This window comes from Maniola jurtina, chromosome 5, assembly GCF_905333055.1.
Source record: "Maniola jurtina chromosome 5, ilManJurt1.1, whole genome shotgun sequence".
NCBI lineage: Eukaryota > Metazoa > Arthropoda > Insecta > Lepidoptera > Nymphalidae > Maniola > Maniola jurtina.
The window spans coordinates 14,639,553-14,656,529 of NC_060033.1; the positions used below are offsets into that span (position 1 = coordinate 14,639,553).

The window sequence follows — 16,977 nt, forward strand, 5'->3', positions numbered from 1 at the left end:
CACACACACACACACACACACACACACACACACACACACACATACAAACTTTCGCCTTTATAATATTAGTGTGATTAGTGTGAAGTTATATTTTCCAAATATACAAAAAGAAAATCTGACCAACTGACTGATTTACTGACTGACTGACTGATCTATCAACGCACAGTTCAAACGACTGGACGAATCGGGCAGAAAGGCACGCCCATAGCTATTATGACGTAGACATTCGCTTTGAAAGGATTTGACAATTCTAAGCCGCTGGGGTTAACAGGGCTCTCTCCGTCACTTACTCCATACAATCGTAGTCCCAATTTCATTTGAATATTAAGCAACCAAAGTCCATGAAATTTTGCAGACATATTCTAGAAACTAATATCTGTGCCTGTGGCGTTTTAATTTTTTTTTAAATAATATGTAGTTTTAAAATTACAGGGGCTCAAAGAATAGAAGAAGGGGGTTAGTGAATTTTTAAGACCGCGTAACTTTGAACCCGAATATTTTAACGGAAATCTGGAAAACCACAGGCATAGATATTAGTTCCCGGAACGTTTCTACAAAATTCTATTGAGTATGATTAGTTAGTATTCCAATGAGAGACGAACTACGTTTGTATGGAGTGAGTGACGGAGAGACTTAAGAACTTGATGAAAATTTTAATAGCTCGTTCACACAGGCTGCGTAAGCGACTAGAAATGCCAACTGTCACTTTCACTCTCAACTCGTTACCAATAGAGACAGATCGTGAGTCTTGACAATGGTGTCAATAGACTTGAAAATGACATTTCGGCTAGGTACATGACAGGTATTGTTCTACGTATTGTTCTACAGACAATAATGAACCTATAGAAATTTATCCAAAAGCGGTATTAAGCCTATTGGTCGTCGTCTTAAAAGACCTCGGCATCCTACTAGAACTGCTTAGACTTTTGTAGAGTCAGGTCCCCTGCAGCATGAGGATTGAGGCGTTGGAATCCAAATTTTTATGGGACAATCACGAAAAGTTTCGCGAAAAAAATCGCAAAGCGGTTCAGAAATCTTGGAGATTTCGGTGTAGGTATGTACATATAGGTAGAAAAACACAATTCCTCCTTTTTTCAAATTCAGTTTAAAAGGTAGCCTATGTTACTACTTGGTTAATCTGTGAAACTTGTCACTTGTGTGTTACTTGTCTGTGAAAGTCCAGTCAAAATAAGTTCAGTCGTTCCGGAGATTATCTCGTTCAAACAGAACGAAACACTTGTGATTCAGTTATGGTACAGTCACACAGTGTAAATAACCAAATGAGTTATCTCGAAATTACAGACTGTCACTTCAATTTTACTTATATAAACTATCTATACTAATAAATAAAATTAGAGCGTCTTTATGTCGCACGCTTAATAAAAAAGAGATGTAACTCAAAATTTGTGAGTTTGGAGATAATCTGATACAATGCGAGATCATTGCGTAAAGATTAGGTAGAATTTGACAGCCGTGCTGTTACGATTAAAATGAGCGAGATGCGAGATCGTCGCTCTCTTTTTTTTTTAACAGGCACAAACAAGTCGGTTCTAAAACACTGTAAGAATCAGTGTTCCACCGAAAGTGATTCAAGCAGGAGCGGCTTTCGTTTGGTGTAATAATAAATATTTCTGTTTTTGAATAAAAGGTAGGCTATTTTTCATTTCATTATTTTATAATAGAGAGTGTTTTTTTGTGATAATTCTTTCTTCAAGAAAACAATTTCAATAATGGAGCGATATATTTCGAGTTCCTTTTGTTTTGTTTTAAAACTGAGCTACAATATACTGAGTTAACCTGTAAACATTCAGTTTAGTTTTAAAAATTACACCCTTGTGACTGAAGTAATATAGTTAGCATCACTTTACGATTAAAAATGATAAAATCTTTGAACTAGCGTTAAGGTTTACTTCTTTTTATTATTTAGAATGATGTTAAAATAACTGAAGACATTCACGTTAATTCTCTCTTTTAGTAAATTTCATAAGTATAATTGTGTGTTGTAAGTAAACATTATTTTTTGTAAATTTAGATAATGACGTCTTGGAGAGCAAGGAGAATCCTGGGCTTGATTACACCAACTGAAATTCAGTCTAAGAATGAAGAATTTGAGCGCGTTGAACGAAAGAATGAAGAAACCATGGTAAATACCCACTTTAAACTGCCTACAAAAACATCTCTATTAAACGTGGTGTGATATTATTTACTTAGTAGTTTAGGCCTTGCTATTTTCAATCAAATTGTAGTTAAAAGTTTATTTTGATATTTCAGACAAAAGAAGTTGAAAATAACCAAGAAAATATGTCACCACCAGAACCTAACATTCATGAAGTACAAAAATTGGCATCGACACAGGGTTTGCTGTCAGCTGTAAAAAAAACCGTAAGCCTTGTACCCGATTATAACAGCGATACTACCTTAAGTGAAAACGAAAATGCAGGTGAAGACGATCATACTCAGCTTAGTGATCTCGCCTCTAAAAATTTATCACCCTTGGAAAATCCAAACAAGCGATCATCATCCTCCAGTTCATCGTCTTCCAGATCATCGTCCACGAGTGCTGCTTCGAATTGTTCAAGCTCATCTTCATCAAGCTCTTCGGACTCGAATAGTTTGTTAAGACCTAAACACGATACTGGTCTTCAAAAAGATGCTTCAAAATGTGAGGAAAAACAGTCATCACTTCCCAGTTCACCAAACGAAACAGTACCTGAAGGCTATCTAAGAGAGACCAGAAGTAAGAAAAGTATTAATTACAATATTTCTCCTGTATACACCGATCAAAGTGACATTGATCTCAGTGATGATGATCCCACGGTAGATTTTAATAAGGTGCTAAATAAACCTACCAAAAAGAAAAACTTGCTATTTGAACAACCAAATTCTTCTTCTTGTTCTGACTCTGACTGTAGTACAGAAAAAAATCATCGTAGAGGCCGCAAGCGTACACGAAATATTAATAGATGGCAACAACAAAGATCAAAACGACTAAGAAATAAAGGTGAATCATACGTCTCGATGTCAAAAACTCGTAAAACGGTTCCTGCTCGCTTTATAAAAGATACATGCACCGACAAATGTAGATTGAAATGTGCAAAAAATATTGATGATGATGGTAGATACAAGTTATTTTCTGATTTTTGGTTTCTAGGTAATTTAATCACACAGAGGGCTTATATTCGAACATGTATGGTGGATGTGACTCCAAAATACAAATACACAAATTCTGAGCATCCCAGGCGCCCAAACAAAGCCTTTTATTTTATTATAAATGATAAAAGAGTGAGAGTTTGTAAGACATTTTTTAAAAATACACTGGCTGTCTCCGAACGAATGATTTATACAGTACAACAAAAAATGAATGAAGGTTTCACGATGAATGAGTTACGAGGGAAACACAGTAACCACCAAAACCAGTACCATAACCACACCACACAGTAACCACAGTAACCATAAAAAATTAAATCCAGAATTATTAGAAGACATAAGAAAACATATTGATATGATTCCAAAAATTGAATCTCATTATGTAAGGGCTTCGACATCCAAACAGTACATTGGCGGAGATAAAACAATAAAAGATTTATATAATGACTTTGTAGTTCAGCAAACAGAAACTAATAGGGACATAGGTAATTATATAGCGTATTATAAAATTTTCACAAATGAATTTAATTTAGGATTTTTCGAACCCAAAAAAGATCAATGCGACTTATGCATATCGTATAATAATTCGAATGATGGGCTAAAACAAGATTTGGAAGAAAAATATCTGAAGCATTTGGAAGAGAAGACTTTGTGTCGTTCTGAAAAACAAACTGATCGTCAAAATATAACCAAAGATACTAAAGTCGTAATTTATGATTTAGAAGCTGTACTGCAATGTCCAAGAGGGAATTCATCAGCATTTTATTATAAGTCGAAGTTAAACAGCTACAATTTTACTTTAACAGAATTATTAGCAAGCGGAGAAAAAAAAGCATATGAAAACGTTCACTGTTATTTCTGGACTGAGGTTGATGCTAAGAGAGGCGCAAATGAAATAGGGTCGTGTATATGGGAATATTTAAAAAATGTATGTGCGAACGATGCAGAACCAAAAAATATTATATTTTACTCAGATAATTGCTGTGGGCAGAATAAAAATAAATATATCGCAACATTGTATATGTATGCTGTACATTATTTAAATATAGCCAGTATAACACATAAATTTCTAATAAGAGGCCATACACAAAATGAAGCGGACAGTGTTCATAGCTTAATAGAAAAAGAAATTAAGAAAAATTTGAAGTCAGGTCCTATTTATAGTCCTGATCAATATGTAGCATTGATCAGAAATGCAAAAAAAAGTAAACCAGCATTAAATGTGCATGAATTAACATTTGAATCTTTTCTGGACTTAAAAGCTCTTCAAGAAAAATGGGGATACAATTTTAATATTGATAAAGATGGAAGAAATGTAAACTGGAATGAGATTAAGGTTTTAAAAATGGTGAAATCGGAACCATTGAGCTTCTATTATAAAACGTCATACACCGATACTACTCTTAAAGAAGTTAACATTAGAAATAAAAGGAAAAAAATGACTCCAATATCAGAGGTGTGCTTAAGTAACGCTTATAGTCAAAAACAACAACTAAGTAGTAATAAAAAAAAAGATTTAAAAGAGTTGATTACAAAGGGGTTGATTCCTTCCTTTTATGCTCATTTTTATAATTCAGTAATGTAATGGAATATAATATTTCCTTTTATTATGCATCTTATTTTAAAAATGTTTACTTTTGCTAAAGAAATTAACTTTTGCTAAAGAAGTTTATTCTGTATCCTTACCATCATTGATATTAGACAATAATTATTTTGTTTTTGTGAGACATAGAGGCTGATTTTGCTATAGTATTAGTAAAACACTGAAACTAAAAGATATTATTATAATTTTTATTTATGTTTATTTTTAATAAATAAGTATACTTTTTGTTTATGTTTCAGTTAGATTATTATTCTTGTTTTTTGATTATTAAGTGTTTCTATAGACTGATTATTCAAGTAAAAATAATAAATATGAATATCTCTTTAATTTTGACAAAAATTCTTTGTTTTTTAGATCCCATGACAATATTTTGTCTGTCTTTTGAAAAAAATTAAAATTGCAAATTAATAAAAAAATTGTTTTATTTTAAACAATGAGACGATTTTCATGTTCAGTTTTATCAAAATAATGATACATTATGACATAAAAATTACATCAACACAATTGAATAAAAATAAAACGAATTATTATGTAATATTTTCAAAACTATAATTTTGCTTTAAAACTAAAGGGAATTTTTGCAACTTACTACATACTAAATCCTTAAAAATGTTGTAAAAATTTTAGCATAAACAGACTGAACTCATTAAGTTTTTTTTTGACATCAAATTTATCTCACTATAAAAGGTTTTAGCATAATACTTTATATTATTTCTCAAAGCTCATAGTTTAACCTAAGAGTATCAGCAGTTAAAGTCATGGATATCTTAATAACTATTCGTAAATTATCAATCAAAGACTTCGAGAGAGTAGTGCAAAACTTTAATCGCTTATTCCCACAAGTTGTGATTTTTGAATTATATCTTTTTTTTATTAAGCGTGCGATGTAATTTCGAAATAACTACTTCATAGTAAGCTCATATGGTTATTTGAACGATACCATAACTGAATCACACGTTTTTAAATTTTTTATCTATCTGTCTGTCAGTTCAAAAGTTCCCACGGGATTTTTAAAAACCTAAATCCACGCGGGCGAAGCTGCGGGCATCAGATAGTTAAAAATAAGTATAGATAGTGTTACGTAGTGTTACTACTTACTAGGTAGGTAAGTATAAACCAGGTAGGTATACCCCTATATTCAATGTACTCTGTGGTATAAATATTTTGTAAATTTAAAATCGGGAAGTTGTTCCTCCCGGGAGCCGGGGTGCCCTGGGTAGAACTAGTAAGATAGTCGACATTTACTCTGGCGGGTCGTAAAATAAATTGCAAGATTGTATCACGTAGATCAACCGTAAAATAGAAGATTGAAATTCGGGAATCTGCAGCTATGTTGACGACCTCTCTGTTGTCACCTACAAGTGTAAATTAAAAATTTACAACACCCCCGACAAGTGAAGGTTACAGTAACTAGAAAAGAGCTGATAACTTTCAAACGGCTGAACCGATTTTCTTGGATTATAGCTAAGAACACTCTCGATGAAGCCACCTTTCAAACAAAAAAAACTAAATTAAAATCGGTTCATTAGTTTAGGAGCTACGATGCCACAGATAGATGCACAGATACACACGTCAAACTTATAACACCCCTCTTTTTGGGTCGGGGGTTAAAAAGGAAAAACTATCAATAAGTAGGTAGTAAAAGAAATAAAATATTGATCGACACCTGTACGGATTTAAAAAGAAATAAAAAAAGTACAAAAAAAAATATAATGAATGTTCGTAAAATAACAAGAGCTCCGAATGAAAATTTCACTTTTTTTCAGCACGCGTTGAGCTCGCGAATAAAGGGGGTTTGTTTGGGGGAGGGTTTTCACGTTAATTGGTTTATCCAATTTGCCTGTTAGCGGGGCAATGCCACGACCGCTGGTCACAATTTAGGGGCAAAACATTTTGTGCGTGGGATTTTAATCTATGATATTTATGTATGCGGAAAAACTGAAGATTAATGCGCAGCGATTTGTTTGTAAATCGCTTATTCACGAAACAGCACAAAAACCCTTTTTAGGATTGGTAGTATAGAACTCTACAGGAAAAATACCCTTTTATTACCTTTTTCCCAAAATTCCTCCAAGAACTGAATACAGTGAATGACAAAGCATAGAAAATGTTTCGTATACCTGCCTACATTATGACGTAACTAAATCTCTACCGTAGTGCGCGGTCAATTTATACTCTACTTTACACCAATTTGATTGTACCTTTGTAACATATTTTTTTTTCAATTAAACTTTTTCACAAATACTAAAAATACTTAAATATAAAAATTATAAGCTACCTTTGTAACTGTCACTTTAAATCGGCCAATCACGGCAGCAACCAGTATCGTAAGACACAGTATGAACCAATTATGAATCTGTTGAGATTTACGTTAGTTTAATTAATAGAAGTTACGTGTTTAGCAGACGTGAGCTTCTGGCCCCTATCTTTGAAAGACAATTGTAGAAACGGGCGCCTTTCTAACTTATTGTCTTTCGAGTATAGACTCTATCTATACTTTGCGTTCTAGGTTTGTCGTTCATTGATTGTATGTAATAATGTATGTGATAGTGTAATTAAATACATAGTAGGTTTCAGACAATCGATATTTCGGAAAATACTTAGGTAATTTTCCAAACCTTATTGTTAGCGATCCTTCTAAGAGATGTATGTATCACAACAGAAAAGAGACCATTCTGTCACCGACACGCGTCCCTTCATGAAGGGTCTATTGTTGCCGATAATGAAGGTACCTTCTTGTTATGAAACCCCGTGATCGTTAGCTTGAGGGTTGCTACTTGATTGACAATTTCTCTAAAGGGGTCACGCACATAAAGCTGAAAGTTTCGTAACATCCAAGGACAGATATATTGTGGAATTTTGCGTGCGGAAAAACGTGCGAAGTTAACAGGGCTCTCTCCGTCACTTACTCCATACAATCGTAGTCCCAATTTAATAATAATAATAATTTTAATATGCTGAGAAATTTATTTTTGAAATCATTCGCAAACGATTAATATCACATTAATATCCTTTTAAACCCGAAATTATAATAGTGAAGGGTATTTAGGATAATATAATAACGGGTTTTCCCTCAAAAGATAGTTAGTTCCTTAATACGCAATTTATTTACGCAACCCTTATTTCCGCGCCAACCCTTTGAATTAACTCATCCTCATCAATCACTACGATGTATTATGGAGGCGGAAATTATAATAATGTTCATATTTACTAGCAATCTCTGTGACTTTGCTTATGTATGACTGCCTTTGTAGGTTGTTAGAGACAGAATATTATCCTACGGTCCAGTGCAAAAATCACTCAAACGCACTTTTATAGTGGTTGGTCTAAAGAAGTTTTAACTAAAAAATATTAGGTACATAAATAAAGTATTTAACTACATAGATTAAAAAGGGTTTTAAATCTCTTCCACAAAGTTTTGTCTCTCCTATCACTGCCCTAGAGAGTGTTTAAATGAGTTGCGACAGAAGCCTCCTCTCGTCGCCCCTTCATTCAGCTTCATCTAGTTAACCTTCGTTTCGCTGTGGAGGTCGCCTTTGTAAGCTTTTGGTCGCTTCCTTTGAATCCCATCTGTTTTTTTGCTTTCTTTTTATTAATTTCAACTGTATATCACAGCGTATAAAGTTGAGTTTAAGTTATTATCAAAGAGACTCCACTCAGACTTAGAAATAATAATTCTTATTATTAAAAGACTGTCGAATCACTGGACAGTCATAACTGGTAGCGAACGCTCAAAGAATAACCGTAGCATGCCGAGCTCGCTACAAGAGACATATTATATCCAGCGCAAAGTATAACGTACAAAATTCGAATCAATGCCCCACTTACGACGCGGGATTGTCTCCGAGTGGCCTATCTATGTAACGTTCGTTGTCCTCTAGCGTCAGTCAGATGTTTATTTTGCAATATATTGTATAACTTTTAAAAAATACAGGATTTTTATTTTGGTATGGTGATCATCAGTACTATCAACTGTCTTCGTTTTTGCTAGCATTCTGGTTACACCTGTACCTATAACAACTGCCCGCAGCTTCGCTCGGAAGGTTAAAATATTAACCTACCAGCGCTTAATAGGTGTAAAATAGTCCCTCTTATTTCCTCTTAAAGCAAGTATTCAACTTAGATAACTCAAAATTTAAAAAACCCCGACACAAAAATCTCTTCAAGAAAACTAGAAAAGAGCTGATAACTTTCAAACGGCTGAACCGATTTTCTTCGATCTTAGCTAAGAACACTCTTGATCAAGCCACCTTTCAACCAAATAAAAACTAAATTAAAATCGGTTCATTCGATAAGGAGCTACGATGCCACAGACAGATACACAGATAGGTACACACGTCAAACTTATAACACTCTTCTTTTTGGGTCGGGGGTTAGAAACAGTCGATAAGAATAAAACAAGATAAAGTCAAAAAGCATTCGATCTAAGATGGAAGTTGCACATACACTCCTAAAATTTTATTGAGAGACGCCTGAGAGTTCTTAAAAGCTTGCCTTCGGCTATTTAAGTAGTTCGGACGGATTCCAAGATGTTTTATTTGGGATCCTTGCTTACATCTATGTCTAATGCAACGAAAATGGCCGGGTAAAAAACAAAAAAATGGCCAAGTGCGAGTCGGGCCTGGATCGTTTGGGTTCAGTTCATAATTATGAACGTCATATTTTGAGGGTATAAAGTGATATTGTTGAATAGATTGTTACCTAGAAAGACGCTAAGTACCTATTTCAAATTTTTTCTTTTATTTTGACTCTAGAATCTAGATGATGTCTGCAACTTCGTTCGCGTAGTTTTGCGTATGTTTTTTTAAAATCCCGTGGGAACTCTCTGATTATCCGGGACAAAAAGTAACCTTTGCGACTCTACAGGTCTTTAACTATACCCATGCAAAAAAAATCGTCAATCCGTTGCTCCGTTGCGACATGATTGAAGGACAAACCAACCAACAAACACACTTTCGCATTTATAATATGGAATTGTTACAGTAAATTGTATCTGTTGAATGTTGATGTTTAAAAACTAAAACCCGATTATTATTCTTAAAAATACCACAAGCTACTGTAAGATATATTTTTCTTTCAAGTGTACAAAATAAAACAGTGGAAATAAATAAAATCGAAACCAACTTAGAAAAACAATATTTGAACAGAACAAAAGAGTATCTAAAGAACAAGGGTTCTAGTTGCGCAACGTATCGAAAACAGACTATGCATTTATTTACTTTGTTTACAGTATAGTTTGTCAAGTAAAAGGAACTCTTATCTTGAACCTGTGCGGTGGGTGATTTTTTATATATTTAGAACTAAAGCAAAGCAGAGCAGATGTCTGTTCAATCTAATTTTTCATCGAAGTATTCAATAGTCAAATCAGTGAATTGTGTTTAATCAAAAAAATAGCAAGCAAACGAGCAGACGGGTCACCTGATGTTAAGTGATAATTGCCGTCCATGAACATCTGCGGCATCAGAGGAACCGCAAATTAGTACAGGTAAAATACCTTATTTTGGAGGCAAAATATGTATATTAATGAAACTTTATCCATAACTTTATCTTGGCACTAGAAATGAGGATCTGCTGAGTCCTACCAAAATTTAGGCGTCCTACCCCTCCCAGAGAGTATGGGCAGGGATAGGGTCCCAACTTCCAAAATTTCCGTTGTATTTGTTTAAGACCTTAAGTCTGAGTAAAGTCAAAGTGCGTTCAATACCTACCTAGATGACTTAGATGTCAACCTAAATGCCTAAATGATAGTCATTGGTTGGTTCCCAATGCGATTGTGTAGCGCAATGACTCCTCCGGAATTGGACAAAGCGGTTTTTAATGGTAAAAGGAGTTCAATGCAAGCAAGCAGTGCGCCACATCTGTAGGCAAAAATTTATTGAACTCTGCATGGAAAACGGTTAGGGTTTCAAACAAAATGCTTTTTAAAATGTTTTCCTTGACAAAATAAGACTCTATTGTGTTCTCAAACGTGTGTGAAGTCTGCCAATTCAAACTGGGCTAGCGTGGTGGAATTTGACCTAAACCCTTCTCATTCTGAGGGCCTTGCTCAGTAGTTGATTGAAAATGAGTTGAGTCGAATAATGATAATGCAAATATAAAAAATGTGGAGAAAAGAAGTAATTATTTAAAAAAAACGCGACTACTCTGACATATTGAATTTTTTTTAAAACTTATAACCAGTGTCACTCGGGATGATGTAAGAGTTGTAACGATATCCAACATATTATCCAAATCTGTTCAGGCATTTAGAAGTTATGGTGGAACAAAGATACTCGCATACATACATACAATGATGAACTCTGAAAACGTTCAACATGATGAACCCATCGCCAGCCCACTACTGAGCACGGGTCTCTCAGAACGAGATGGGTTAAGGAGGGGTGGCTCTTTCAAAATCAATGGGTTAAGGTCATAGTCTGCCACGCTACTGGCCATACGGATTGGCATTAGGTAGACGTCTCTTTTTTAGGTTTTCGTAGCCAAAGGGTGCCAACGGGACCTAAAGCAAGCCTTCACTGCCCGTCCGTCCGTCCGTCTATCTGTCAGCGGGCTGTGTCTTCTGAACCGTTACAGTAAAAATAAATGTAATAACTCAAAATTTAAAAAACCCCCGACACAAAAACCGCTACAAGAAAACTATAAAAGAGCTGATAACTTTCAAACGGCTGAACCGTTTCTTCGATTATAGCTAAAAACACTCTCGATCAAGCCACATTTGAAACATAAAAAAAACTAAATTAAAATCGGTTCATTCTTTTAGGAGCTACGATGCCACAGACAGATACACAGATACATAGATACATAGATACACACGTCAAACTTATAACACCCCTCTTTCTGGTATAGCGAGCGAGCGATTCGAGAATCCACCAAAAATTGCAGAAAGTCTAGGCTGTTAACGTGCCTTAAAGCGTTACTAAATAGATCCTTTTAAAGAAGCAAATCTTGTTAAGGGGGAGTCGTCGAGTTATTTCAATGGTAAAATCGTACTCAATTATTGACGTTCGAAGGCAAATGCATCTCAATTGAATTTCACCTTCATTCCGAGTCTCGAAATACACGCGGAGCAAATACGTTCTCAAACGTTGCGTTTTTTGAATAAAGTAAAAAATAAGCTATAATTTCTCCACCATGGATGAAGTAAAGGATGACAGAAATGACAGGCAATGAATGAAAGTTACTTTTCCAATTAAATGTCATTAAAATATAATTCCATAGTAAATTGTTACTTTTGCAAGTTACAACGGTCAGAGTAGTAAACTATTTCTTAAATTCATTCATAGTAAATCGCATGATGAAAATTTGTGAAAAGTTCAATTTGCTTTCTCCACAGGTAACAAATTGAAAACTGAAAGAAATCTTGAAATCTATCCACAGTCTACATATACTGAAATCAGTTATGTTCTAGGTTTTTTTTTAACATACTTAAAGCATACTTTATTATTATTTTTGAAGGTCTTCTAAAATTACAGAACAGTAAGTAACTGTTCTGTAATAGGTAGAGTTCAAACTTTGAATATTTTTAGATTTTTTTTGCCCTTTGCGAATCTTTCCTGTACTTTACTTTGTGTCATAGTTTTTAAGCAATAAAGTATTAAAATAAATAAATAAATAAATATAAATAAATAAATAATAATATAATCTAAACTTTCAAAAGCTCTCCCTTTTATTAGAAAGTTTGTCTAGATTTTCATTTGTCGGTTTGGATCGAATCTGTCTACTAAAGTCGGCATGATTGTCCGTGATTTGTACCCGTATATTCTCACGAGCTGGTCGCCGAACCGGCAAATTGACGATGAGTTCTCGGAAATAAGTGATTTTTCAGCAATAACTCAATTCATTTGCGGTCCAGCAATTATTAAATCCAGCCACATTCGAATGTGGCACATAAAATTGAACAGGTGACGCGCATGGACGGACTGCGTGATTGCTCATTTCATAATATATTATTAGCGGCTACTGTTTTTTATAGGTCCGTACATTAAAAGGAAAAACGGAACCCTGATAGGATCGCTTTGTTGTCTGTCTATCTGTCTGACTGTCTGTCTGTCTGTCTGTCTGTCTGTCGTGTCTGTCAAAAAACCTATAGGGTACTTCCCGTTGTCCTAGAATCATGATTTGGAAGGTAGGTAGGTCTTATAGCACAAATCACACTAATATTATAAAGGAGAAAGTTTGTGTGTGTGTATGTGTGTGTGTGTGTGTGTGTGTGTGTGTGTGTGTGTGTGTGAGTGTGTTTGTGTGTGTGTGTGTGTGTGTGTGTGTGTGTGTGTGTGTGTGTGTGTATGTTTGTTACTCCTTCACGCAAAAACTACTGGACGGATTGGGCTGAAATTTAGAATAGCAATAGATTATACCCTGGATTAGCACATAGGCTACTTTTTATCCCGGAAAATCAAAGAGTTCCCACGGGAATTTTAAAAACCTATCGGGTATCAGCTAGTTAGCAATAAATGGCTACAAACAAAGTTAGTTTTGCGGTTCGTTAACAAAAGTGATTCTCACCGTTTTATTTCTTCTGTACGGAACCGATGCTGGAATTTTTTTAATGAAAATGTCGATAATATTTCATCCCGTTCGAAATTATTACGGTAACGATAAACATAGAATTGGGCGTCGAAGTTTCTAGTAGAAAATGCACAGGTGTTCAACAACAATACAATATACAATATACTATATTAAATCCGGTACATATAATATTTGTACCGGATTTAATATAGTCGATGAGGGCGGCATATTGCCTCATTCATCAAGGAAACGGGTCAGGCAGGTGAAGTATAGGGCGTGGCCACACTTACAGTGTAGCTCAGGCGGTTATGTATTTTTAGAAGTCCACCGTTATAGATGTACGATTTGTGAAGTATGATACAGATAAATGGACAGGCCACCTCCTAGCATAAATCCTGAAATATGTCTTGTTATTTTTGTGCCCGGAAGCCCAAATATGAGTTTTAATAACTTAAAAAATTACAGACGTTCATACAAACTTTCATCCATTTATTCATTTTTAACTAAAAGCTCAAGTATCGATTTTCATAGATATAACTTTAAAAATTTTCGGACGGGCGGACTTTCATACAAAACTGTATCCGCTATTTATCCCTCTTAGAGATGGAATTTCCCAAAACACTAACTTAGAGGACGCCTACAAGTTACGTATTACATTACGGCAGCGTCCAGGGTGGACTGAAGGAAATGGAGACTTTTTACTAACTAAACTTTATTCTTAAAACTATCTTATCTAAGTTACAATTACGTGGACTAAAATTAATTGACAACCTTATTAACTAAATCTTGAGTTTTTATATCCGTGTCCCCTCTTCAGCACGTTAGCTGCTGGTAACAGAGATCACGTACAGACCTTGATGAGCTAGGCCGTGCTGTCTCAGCCAATTTCTACACGTAGTGTAGTATGAACATACTAGACATATTAGTTCCTGTGACGGTGCCTGGCCTTCCATGAGGGTACCGGTGGAATACGTAACTTATATGATAAAAAGAACCTACTGTCAACATTCCAAGTTTCTAACCCCAACGGCAGCGGTTTAGGCTGTGCGGTGATACATTTGCCAGTAAGTCTGTGTAGAATAGTGTAGTTCTTGTTTTATTGAACCAACCACGCCGCCAAAGTCAGGACAAGCCTTTTTATAAGTATAAGAAGATATTACTTAATAAAGAATGCAAAAAAACATACCCAACACGGGACACCCCGCTACAACTCGCGCCATACAATATTTCAAGCCCAAACAACGTCGATGTAATAACAAAGCTAACTAAATAATCCGATCCTGACTAATTTCCCTCGATTTACCGTCCCACTTGGCAGCCTCGCTGTTCTAACTTGAATGTCTTTAGAGAGTTATCGGTTATTGTAACTCTAATCTAAATTTATGATGACTATTGTTTATTCCAGTGCCATTCCTAAAAGCCTCGATAGCTCAACGGTTGAGGAGCGGACTGAATTCCGAAAGGTCGGCGGTTCAAACCCCACCCGTTGCACTATTATCATACCGTTGCACTATCATACCCGCTCCTGGCACAAGCTTAATTGGAGGGGAAAAAGGAGTATGGGTCATGATTAGCATGGCTAAAAAAAATCCAGTCCAGCGGTCTAATGAAGACTTTCTCATAAAATATCCAACTGGTCGACTGAACGAGGTTAAAAAGTTATAGTAGGATTATTTTTAGAGTTGCGTACCCAAAAGGCACCCTCGTATGAAGTATAGTAGGTACGCGACAGACGACAGGTCGAGATGGCAATTGAGGTGTAGACGCCCCGCACACCCGCACAGTCCCCGCGCTAACCCGGTGCAGGACAGTGCAAGTGTGCGAGGCGTCCCCCCCGCCTTATACCCCGATTGCCATCTAGCCCTGTTGCGTACTATATCTAAGTCAAAAAAACCGGTCAAGTGCGAGTCAGACTCACGCAATGAGGGTTCCGTACTTGGGTATTTTTCCAACATTTTGCACGATAAATCAAAAACTATTAGGCATAAAAATAAATAAAAATCTGTTTAAGAATGTACAGGTAAAGCCCTTACATATGATACCCCACTTGGTATAGTTATCTTACTTTGTAAATTAAAACACATTTAATTTTTTTTTAATGATGTAACCACTAATTCACGGTTCTTGGATTTATTCCTGTATTTGTGCTATAAGACCTACCTACCTACCGAATTTCATGATTCTAGGTCAATGGGAAGTACCCTATAGGTTTCTTGACAGACACGACGGACAGACAGACAGACAGACAACAAAGTGATCCTATAAGGGTTCCGTTTTTCCTTTTGATGTACGGAACCCTAAAAATGTACTATGGTTAATTTTCAGAAGATCAGAGGCGAGCTATCGTAAACTGGCACTAAACTAAAATACAAATCGCTTTTTCGTTTATAAACTTACTACTTACTGAACTCTATTAAAACTTCGAAGTACTCATGAACTAGGTACGCTAGATTAGGTACTTAATGAGATAGGTAACAACTATCTACCTAAACTACCGAATGTTTCTGATAGAGCATATGCCCGCGGTTTTTAGACCTCATTGTCTGTCAGTTTTTACCCGACTGCAGCAAAGCCAAAAGGAAGGGTTATGATTTTAGCAGTCTATGTATGTATGTATGTATTTATGTGGGTATGAATGTTTGTATCCAGATTCTATGTGTTCCACCGTAGCGCCTAAACTACTAGGCCGATTTTGATGAATGAGGTGTCAATCGATTCGTCGTAAGAGTCCGGGTGACATGGACTACACTTTAAACGAAAGAAATTTACCTAACGGATGTTACATGAAAAAAGTGGGATCTGAAATGAAAGAGGAGAAAATTCTGAGTTCATAAATGTAAATGTACATTTAAATATACCAAGCGACAGATAAACAATTTTACTATAATAAATTTCAGCGTTTATTAAGACGATCGTAGTCGGGTTTTAGTTTTCAAGTTTATCTTGTTCAAACTATGCACCCTGCCCATTGCCATAACAGCTCCGGTCACTCTGGTTCTACTACAGGCAATTAAGCAGCCTTATGTTTTTCATCAAATAAGATTCATGCTATTGCTTCCGGAGTTTATAAAACATGAACTGAAAGTTTACCAAAAACGACTGACCACGTAGGTAAAAGGGTGAGGTTGTACTCATCGGGTTTGAGCACAAGGGTTGAGAAGTTCAGAGTTTAGATTATTATGTCCTTGCCTTAGGACTTTATAGTTCAACAAAGGTTTAGACAGCATTCCAAACTTATTCCAAAACTTTGTGAGTCCATTTTTAAACAAAGAACATTTCACAAATATCCTTAAAAATATTTTTTTTAAACTCTCATTTATTTATTTTTCCCATTTTATCCTATTTTTAAACAATAAATAATAAAATAACAAGAACAACAGAAAAAATAACAGAAACACAGAAAAAATAACAGAAACAACAGAAAAAATAACAGAAACACAGAAAAAATATTATTATTAGTTGTGCTAATAACTTTCACACCAGATTATTTCGTAGGTAATCTTTTTCCGTTTCATCACAGACATTTATATGACAAGTGTAAATTAAAAATTTATAACACCCCCGACAAGTGAAGGTTACAGTAACTAGAAAAGAGCTGATAATTTTCAAACGGCTTAACCGATTTCCTTGGATTATAGCTAAGAACACTCTCAATCAAGCCACCTTTCAAACAAAAAAACGAAATTAAAATCGGTTCATTAGTTTAGGAGCTACGATGC

General features: G+C 35.2%; 1 protein-coding gene across 1 annotated transcript; it reads left to right on the forward strand.

Annotated features, from left to right (window-relative positions):
* Positions 1-3,172: 3,172 nt before the first annotated feature.
* Positions 3,173-4,993, forward strand: LOC123865809. The gene is made up of 3 exons (XM_045907044.1): positions 3,173-3,405; positions 3,452-4,293; positions 4,990-4,993. Exons 1-3 carry the CDS (start codon positions 3,190-3,192, stop codon positions 4,991-4,993), a joined length of 1,062 nt encoding a protein of 353 aa, XP_045763000.1. The 5' UTR covers positions 3,173-3,189.
* Positions 4,994-16,977: the final 11,984 nt, after the last annotated feature.

Coding starts and splice junctions, on each gene's coding strand:
- LOC123865809 (XM_045907044.1), top strand. CDS start 3,190: ATGGTGGATGTGACTCCAAAATACAAATACACAAATTCTGAGCATCCC. Junction 3,406..3,451: donor TACGAGGGAAACACAGTAAC/CACCAAAACCAG, acceptor AACCACAGTAAC/CATAAAAAATTAAATCCAGA.